Source organism: Danio aesculapii, chromosome 25 (genome assembly GCF_903798145.1).
Source record: "Danio aesculapii chromosome 25, fDanAes4.1, whole genome shotgun sequence".
Taxonomy (NCBI): Eukaryota; Metazoa; Chordata; class Actinopteri; order Cypriniformes; family Danionidae; genus Danio; species Danio aesculapii.
Genome location: NC_079459.1, coordinates 4,125,795 through 4,135,794, shown reverse-complemented (window position 1 = coordinate 4,135,794; position 10,000 = coordinate 4,125,795). Strand labels below are relative to the sequence as shown.

The 10,000-nt window shown below is 35.2% G+C and overlaps 1 protein-coding gene across 1 annotated transcript in view; it reads left to right on the top strand.

The window, feature by feature from the left end:
* The first annotated feature begins 8,268 nt into the window (after positions 1-8,268).
* roraa (RAR-related orphan receptor A, paralog a) overlaps positions 8,269-10,000 on the top strand; it is a 559,428-nt gene continuing 557,696 nt past the window's right edge. The window contains exon 1 of the mRNA XM_056451506.1: positions 8,269-8,572. Coding sequence (XP_056307481.1) covers positions 8,419-8,572 — 154 coding nt within the window. The 5' untranslated portion in view covers positions 8,269-8,418. The remainder of the gene's footprint in view (positions 8,573-10,000) is intronic.

The following is a 10,000-nucleotide window of genomic DNA, read 5'->3' as shown; positions in this document are numbered from 1 at the left end:
AAAGGAAGTTTTATATTTATATAATTTTTTTTAATGTATTTATGTTATCATTCTGTATTTCTTTGTATTTAACAAAACCATATATAGTCAGTATATAATACAAAATAAACAAAGGTAAATCACAGACAGTCTTATGTTTCCCACTATCCTCTCAAAAAAGAAAAACAAAGTGTAATATATATTTTTAAAATGTATAAATCATAGTGTATAATTTGTAAAAGTTTTTCTTTATCATATATATTATTCATATCATAGCATTTATTTTGATGAAGCACAAACTTATTTACATGTTCATAGTTCTTAAAATGGAGGTCGGATTTCTGTTTATATTTAGCATATAAAATTGTACGATGCAGTTCTCAATTCTTCAACGGCTTACTGTGTTTTTTGGGGGAATAAATACGATTCACTCCTTGTTATTTACTCTCCCAGAATCCATTCCTTAAGTGAAATAACGAGCGCTGTCATTACGCAGAGAAAAGCACAACAAGCAATTGTTTTCTCCCCGAGATGAAGAGTTTCATAAAGAGAAACGTTACTCCGGCATGTCAAGGAGGATCGTGTATTGTGAAAATGAGCTGAATGTTGAAGTGTTGAAGCTTGACGTTCGGTGTGGAGTTTGAATCAAGGATTATACCACGGCTTGAGGCTCATCGGCAGAGTAAACAGTGCGTCTGCAAACAGCTGATCAAACTCACACCAAACCTCTTTCAGATGGCTGCGATCGGGGCTGAAATCTGCCTAATTATAGGATGATTGGTGTGGGGTTATTGGAACCATTAGTTTGAAATCTAGTGGTGTCCGAATTGCATTATAAGAAATTGCATATAGAGGCCGCGAACTTCCATGCTGCACTCCAAATATAATACTTCTGCTTTTACAAAGTACTGACAATACTGACTTCCGGCAATTTTGAGTATACAGTAGTCAACATTTGAAGTTGATCAGAAAAGGTTATAAAAATCATCCTCAAACAAGAATGGGTGTTGATCAATAGATTTAGGACAACCTTGATGAAAGATTTTGATCCACTTCAATTGTTGACTACTATATACACTGACCAGCCACTTTAATTGGTAAACCTGTTAAAGCTAATTTCTAATCAGCCAATCACATGGCAGCAACTCACTGCATTTAGGCATGTAGACATGCTGATCTACTGGGATTTTCACACACAACCATCTCTTGGGTTTACAGTGAATAGTTCGAAAAAGAGAAAATATCCAGTGATCGGCAGATCTGTGGGCACAAATACCTTTTTGATGCAGAGGAGAATGACCAGACTGGTTCCAGCTGATAGAAAAACAACAATAACTCAAATAACCACTCATTACAACACACAACACCTCCAACCTTGAGGCAGATGGGCTACAGCAGCAGAAGACCAAACTGGGTGCCACTCCTGTTTGATAAGAACAGGAAACTGAGGCTACAATTCACACAGGCTCACCAAAATTGGACAATAGAAGATTGGAGAAACGTTGCCTGGTCTTTTGAGACTCAATTTCTGTTGTGACATTTGGATGGTCGGGTCAGAATTTGGCATCAACAACATGAAAGCATGGATTCATCCTGTCTTATATCAATGGTTCAGGCTGGAGGGCTTGGTGTAATGGTGCGGGGGATATTTTCTTGGCACACTTTGGGCCCATTAGTACCAATTGAGCATCGTGTCAACATCACAGCCTACCTGAGTATTGTTGCAGACCATGTCCATCCCTTTATGACCACAGTGTACCCATCTTCTGATGGCTACATCCAGCAGGATAACGTGCCATCATCTCAGACTAGTTTCTTGAACATGACAATGAGTTCACTGCACTCAAATGGCCTCCACAGTCACCAGGGCTCAATCCAATAGAGCACCATTGGGATGAGATGGAACAGGAGATTCACATCATGGATGTGCAGCCGACAAATCTGCAGCAGCTGTGTGATGCTATCATGTCCATATGGAGCAAAATCTCTGAGGAATATTTCCAGTACCTTGTTGAATCTATATGCCAAGAAAGATTAAGGCAGTTCTGAAGGCAAAAGGGGGTCCAACCCGGAACTAGTAAAGTGTACCTAATAAAGTGGCCGGTGAATATATATCGAAAAACTGACTTTTTTTGAGTATATATATTGCAATAATGACTTTTTCCACAATTTTGAGTATATATATATATCACAATACTGACTTTTTCCATAACTGTGAGTATATATTGCAATACTGACTTCTTCCACTATTTTTAGTATACATGTTGTAGTACTGACTATTTCCACAATTTTGAGTATATATATATATATATACACTACCGGTCAAAAGTTTGGGGTCAGTAGGATTTAAGTTGTAAAGATTTAATGTTTTAAAATAAGCTTCTCCAAGGCTGCATTTATTTAATCAAAAATACAGTGAAAATTCTAAAATTGTGAAATGTTATTCGCTATAAAATAACTGTTTTAAAGTAGCTCATACTTTAATTTGATAATTTATTCCAGTGACTTTAATGATAAATTTTCTGTTTCATTTCTCCAGTCTTCAGAGTCACATGATCCTTCAGAAATCACTCTAATATTAATTATTATTGTTATTAATAATATTATTATTATTTAAGGTAATAGTAATAAAAGCAATAATGACTGCACTAATAATTTCATTAGAAAATACATACAATAAGTAATAAATAAATATTTAACATTTAATAACATTTAAATATTTTTTACATTTAATAAATACCACCTTGATGAACAGAATACATTTCTTAAAAAAACACGACCCCAAACTTTTGACTGGTAGTTATATATATATATATATATATATATATATATATATATATATATATATATATATATATATATATATATATATATATATATATATATATATATATATATATACACATATACACACTGATAATTGTGAGTATATATTGCAATACTGACATCCACAATTTTCAGTATACTAACTGCATTACTTTTTTTCACAACTTTGAGTATATTTTGCAATACTTTTTCCACAATTGTGTATATATAATGCAATACTGACTTTCCCCACAGTTTTGAGTATATACTGGATATTGGAATACTGACTTTTCACAATTCCAAGTTTATATCTCATAACTATATCTCATAACTATATCTCTATCTTTAATGGGTTATTTTATTCACCTATTATAAAAACATAGCACAAATTGTAAATTGTATTTTTTTAATTCATTTTTGATTTATATATTGTATTTTGTATTTATTAAGTGTACAGTTTCGCACCACACTATGAAAAATAACGTAAAAACAATACATTTATTAATGTAAGAAGTGTCCAAAAGTCTTAGGAAAACATTATGGGGAAATTATTTTTCAGAATTAGCACAAATAAACTACCACAATCATTTTTCTTTTTATTTATATATTTATTTTTACTTATATAACTATGTAATATGTACAAACTTAGTACAAACAGTTACACCTCCCAGCAATAAAGAGTATAATAAACATTATTTTAATATACAATATAGGGGGTTTATTAACAGCATACATTCACTTAGGAAGATATAAACAGTTGTCAGGTGTACTACCACAAAGTAAATTGAGCTTTAAGTTAATTGGGCGTCGTCATAGGTCACGGGGCACTTGACAACCAATAGGAACACGCTATTTTCCTTCACATGCCAATCAAGCATAAACCTGTAGGTGTTAATAAATCTGCTATGGCAGAATATTATTAAACAACGACATAACCATTTTCTCCACACACAAAGCCAGCATATGTTTTAGAAGGACCTTAAATATCATTATCCAAGTCTTAATTACATTTTAAAATACTTTTTGAAGGATTTTGAGAGTCATATTATTTGGACGACTTCCTACACAGTTGGACACACATTAAGGTGAGTACATTTTTGTATACTCTCAACGTGTACTTGTTTGTACTATGACAGCTTTTCTGCCTGTAACTTGTTGCTGCAGTCTATAAATTAATCCTGACCTTTTAGCTTTGTACGTAGCCTTGCACGAGCTGAACTTGACTTTTTCAGCGCGTTCACGTCCAAGTTGCACGAGCATGCCAAAGTCCACGTGCAGCGCTCGAGGGGGCGTGTCAGTTCCGCGCCAGTCACGTGCGTCAGGCGTGTTGTCGATAACGCCGGAGGGAGAGCCGCATCTGCTGTCACACCGAGCCGACTTTTCTATTAATAAGAGCCGCTGAACTTGTGGATTGTTTAGTATCAAAACGCTTTAAACAGGCTGCTCCAAAAACGTGTGCTCTCCCTGAAGGCGAAGGGTGTTGAGGCTTTGATCAGCTGCTGGAGTCAGAGCTCAGACCAGCTTAATCTACTGCGCAGTTTTACACCGATGAAACAAACACAGACAGACTGACACTTCACAGTTTCACACTCCGAGAGATACAAGGTGATGATGTTTACTTATGTGAGTGGCTGAACTCGAATTGAAACTTTAGTCTGTGTACTGTAATGTCTTATAAACTAATATTATGACCTCTATTATATACAAATATTAGTTAGAGTTGTGTAGCTGGGTTGTTTGTCAACAATATGTCCCAGAATCCATACGATAAATATTGTGATAATACATTTAATTTAAATATATTGATTATATAAATATAATTTCAATCATAATGAACATTATTGTACTTCAGTATACTTCTGCCATGTGTGAATAGTAATTAACTGATGAAGTTATGATTATAATAGTAATGCTAATCAATGTTAAAGTTAATAATAATAATGTTTCTATTTATTTGTTTGCTTGCTTGATTAATTTTTTTTTTTTGGCATGACAAAGTTTACAGAAAAAAACAGACAATACAATTCATTCTTTCCAATAAAAAAGGTCGATTTACTCAAACATACAATGAGAAATATTTAAAGAGCAGAGGGAACAGTGTGTGTCTGTGTGTGTGTGTGTGTGTGTGTAGTTTGCTTTCTTAGTATTGACCAGACATTTTGATTTTTGTATCAATTAAACTTTACAAAAGTGATTGTATATACATGGAAAGCACATTCTAAAAGTGTTTGGGGGTTTTTAAGCCAATGTTGGGTCAAATATGGACAAACCCAACAGAGTTTAAAGGTTAAAAATGTAATTTAAAGTTACTTGGATAATAATAGTAATATTTCCCAGCACTGGGTTGCAGCTGGAAGGGCATCCGCTGTGTAAAACATGTGTTGGATAAGTTGGCGGCTCATTCCACTGTGGCGACTCTTGATTGTTAAAGGGACTAAGCCGAAAAGAAAATGAATGAATAATAGTTATATTTGAGTAGCAGCTGGAAGGGCATCTGCTGTGTAAAACATATGCTGGATAAGTTGGCGGTTCATTCCGCTGTGGCGACCCCAAATTAATAAAGGGACAAATCTGAAAAGAAGGAAAAAAGTAATGTTTCCCAGTACTGGGTTGTCCTGAATAAGTTGGCGGGTCATTCCACTGTGGCGACCCCTAATGAATAAAGGGACTAAGCCAAAGGAAAATTAATAATAATAATAATAATAATAATACACTGAAAAAATTATTCAAAGATGATTCCTTGCATTTACTAATTTTTTTTACGTTAAGTGGTTGTAAATGATTTATTTAGGATGAATTTAAACAAACAAATTAAGTTGAACATTATTAGATTTAATTTGTTTAAATTCAACACAATTAAATAGTTTGCAACAGTTTTGCATGCAACACTTTTTCAGTGTAAGAAGAAGAATATAAACACAGCAGCTTGGTTTGTCCATATTTGACCCAACATGGTTAAAACGACCCACAATTTATTTTTAAAATTAAGCATACTTCGTACTTATTCTGGCCTGTATTTTTAAAATACATAAGAAAACGTGATTCTAATAAAAAGTATTATATTTGAAATAATTTCTATAATAGTATTTTGAGCCTACCCAGTCTTTAGAACTCAAATACTTTATAACTTTAATGGCTTTTTCGACATTTTGAGTTTGTATGTATGTGTTACCTAATTTTCTCACAATTTTGACATTTCTGACTTCATATCTCACTCAAATCAGATGCTTTCTGCAATTCAGGGTTTGTATCTTGAAATTATAATGTCTCAAGTCAATTCTGACCCCAATCCCCCCCCCCCTCCACAATTCTGAGTTTAGTCTTGAGTTTAGTCATTTTTGTGTTTCTATATTGCAATACTGACTGAGCCGTCTTTATTAAAAGGGATAAGAAAATGTGACCCTAAATTAAGTTATGCATTATATTGAAAGTTATTTCTAAAACTGTATTTTGGGGAGTGTTTATAACCCAAATACTTTATAATTAACTGAAATAACTCTGGTATATGAACAAATGTAGCTTATAAGTTACATGTATACCAAGTTTTTGACAGAATTTATTAATTCTGTTCATTTATTAATTCAGAATTAATTCTAGATCATGCTGTGTGTGTGTGTTTGTGTGTGCGTGTGTGTGTGTGTGTGTGTGTGTGGGGGGGGGGGGTTATTATTAGATTATTATGAGCAGACTATTATTAGAGTGCATATTAAATGCAAATACATCTTATGTACACTAAAAATAAGCAGCATACTCAATCTGGCAATATCTAAAATACATAAGAAAATGTGACCCTAATAAATTTAATTATATTTTAAATTATTTTACAAAAATACACTTAAACTTTCTTACTGCCTAATCATTTTTAGTTGAAACAAAGGAGTTTTTATAGTCAACTCCACTTGAATCAGTCAAACTGACTAAAATATTTAGTCAAACTTTTGAATAACTAAAAATAATTAGTTGAAACTCGGTTAACTCATTAATATTAAAGTAACATACCTTGTTTTTATGACTTTTTGTCATCTTGTTTACAGTGTAGTACTTTGGGCCTACACCGTGAGTCTTTACAACTCAAATACTTCATAGCTAACTCAAATACCTGCAGTTAGTCAACAATTATTACACTGAATGGCATTATAATGAGTGTCGGTTTTTAAAGTATAATATCAATTTAACATATAAATTTAAATATGATAACATTTTGACAGAATTTCAGCTCTTGTTTTCCCCCTCTACTCAAACTAAACTAGTAGCCTATAGTTATAAAAATACATATAATAAGATTAGTTGAAACAAAGGAGCTTTTATAGTCAACTCCACTTACATCAGTCAAACTGGATGGATGTTTCCAAGAGATGGGTTGCAGCTGGAAGGGCATCCGCTGCGTAAAACATATGCTGGATAAGTTGGCGGTTCATTCCGCTGTGGTGACCCCAGCTTAATAAAGGGACTAAGCTGAAAAGAAAATGAATGAATGAATGAAAATATTACATTTTGATGATAAAATATTGGCTGAATTTCAGCTCTTGCACTTATTTTTTCCCCTCTACTCGTTTGAGTAAACAAGTAGCCTTCAGTGGTTATTAAAATACATATAATAAGATCCTGTTGGGAATGTTTAATTCTTGATCACGCAGTGTGTGTGTGTGTGTGTGGTTTTCTTTCTTAATATTGCTGTGAGATCCATTAGAGTGCGTATTAAATGCCCGTACATCATATGTAAAAATAAGAAGCATACCCAATCTGGCATGTATTTATTAAAATACATGAGAAAATGTAACCCTAATAAATAGCATTGTATTAAATAATTTTTTATTAAAGTACACTAAACTAAAACATTGTGTTTTTAGTTGAATCAAAGGAACTTTTTATAGTCAACTCCACTTACATCAGTCAAACTGACTAAAAATACTAAGTTAAACTTTGTATAACTAAAAAGAATTAGTTGAAACCAGATTAACTGATTAAGATGCCTACACCGTGAGTCTTTATAACTCAAATACTTCATAACTAACTCAAATACCTGCACCATATATGAACAATTCTAACACTGACTGAATGGCATTGTAATAAGTGTCTGTTTTTTGTTTAAAGTATATTAAAATATTAATTATATTAATTATTTGAAGTATATTAAAGTATTAATACATGTATTCCTTTACCAAGCTTTTGATTTAATTCACTCTCGTGCTTTTTTTCCTCTCTGCTCAAACTAAACTAGCATTTATTAGAAAAAACAAACATATAATAAGATCCTATCGGGAGTGTTGAATTCTAGATCACGCATGTGTGTGTGTGTCGGCAGATGTTTGGCCGTGTATCATTAGAATACGGGCAAAGGCATGAACGTGCAGTGTTAATCGCTCTCTCTCGCACACGCGCGCGCGCATCCATTCATCGGCTATTGACAGCGCGTCCCTGTTGAGCGGCTGCGCTGGAGCTCCTCTCCTCTCTCCTCTCTAGCGCTGCCAGTGGACAATCAAACCTACACACCCACCTCTGTCTACACTCGCCTGTTCAACATTTCTTACTTCTGCTAGAAAAATACATCGCTACACCAAACCTCAGAGCTCTGAATCGCAGCGCGGCGCATCGTGATACACCAGCAGCAATAGCTCCAAAAGCAAGCACAACATGGAGTCCCCTCCAGATCCAGCGAGCGACCCGGGCAACGGCGTCTCAGAGCCGGTTACCCCGGTCAGGGAAACCCCGGTAAACCTGGAGACCCTCCGCAAAGCTGAGCACCAAGCCCCGGTGCGCCGGCAGAGCTGCTCCAGCACCAACAGAGGTGAGACGGATCGATTATTCGCAATCGACACCACATTGATTCTCCGTAGGGTTGATGAGCAAAACTTCAAAGTGAATTCATTTCAACTTAAATGGCGCGCGTAAAAACCATTCCAGAGCGCGGAATGCGGCAGGAATAAGACGGGCTTGCATGACACGCAGAGGAATTGTGATGCTTTTAGAGTTGCTCTTTTCGTTTGAGAGATTGATTCTGCCGTTGCTGCTGGATAGATGACAGGCATCGACGCTCAAACACACGCGTTTGTCAGACAAATCAATGAAAGTTCATTTAAGATTTATTCAAATGCGTAAAATAATATATTATATACCGCGACACACTATAACATGTGTACATTTGCTGATTGTATTTGTCTTAAAATTGGAGATGAAGTTTCAGATTGTATTTCATTCATTGATTGTAAGCATGTCCAATGCACGTGTTCCGTTTGCGCATCAGCGATGCGTAACGACTAATTTTCCACACACAACGCATATCTAAACACTGGTTTAATATCTAATATTTAAAAAAAAAAATGAAGATCGATCTGTTTTACAGTATAGACAGTAGGTTTTTAGCCACTCCCCCTTCGGTGTGTCCATTCAACTCCAAGTTCTGTGTAAAATGTATCAGAAAACTTAAAGTGAACAAGTGACAAAGAGCGTAAAGTGGCGTCGCGATTCTCTCTGCAGGTTGTTGTTATGTGTCGCGCTGAAGGGTATATTTAGAGGCTGATATGGTGAATGTGGAATGTAAGCTGGTTATGTAACAAGTTTTGCCATAAACAGACGGGGAAAACCATTCGATATCTTATGCCAAAGTGTTGGTTTAATAGCTTACACTAGTAAGTACAAGTAGTGTAATGTCATTAGGTTTTCCTGAGGTAAAATATCTCGGATAGCATCCGAATCAAAACAAAATAAATGTTACCGCGCGGACCGCGAAGGCTGTTTCGTTGAAGCTGTTTGAGGAGTTCTTAATTATTCAAATGAAATGACGTCGAATATAGAACGTTCTAACCATTCTATAGGAACTAGAACCCTAGAACGCTGTTTCACTTTGTTACATGGTACTTTCCCCGCGCTGGGTTGTTATGTAATCGCAGTCAGAACTGAAAGAGGCAGGTATTAGGAGGCTCTGTCCGGATGGGAGTTTTTAGGCAAGTCTTTAAAAAAACGAAAGAAGGGGATTGACTTTGAGACACTCCTAACCTGCTGACCCATATTCACCCCCCACCCTTTACAGCAGGACTAAAGTGCATCTGGAAGGGAAAGGCGAAAGAAAGAACGCCTCTGTCCTGTTATGTAACCCTTGTGTGAATGGAGGACGAGAAACAAAGTGTTCAGTGGGACTGTTCTGCTCGGCCGTGTTAGAAATCCACTTTGCTTTCGCAAGACTTGTGCAACAAACACACCACCAGCAGTCAATAGA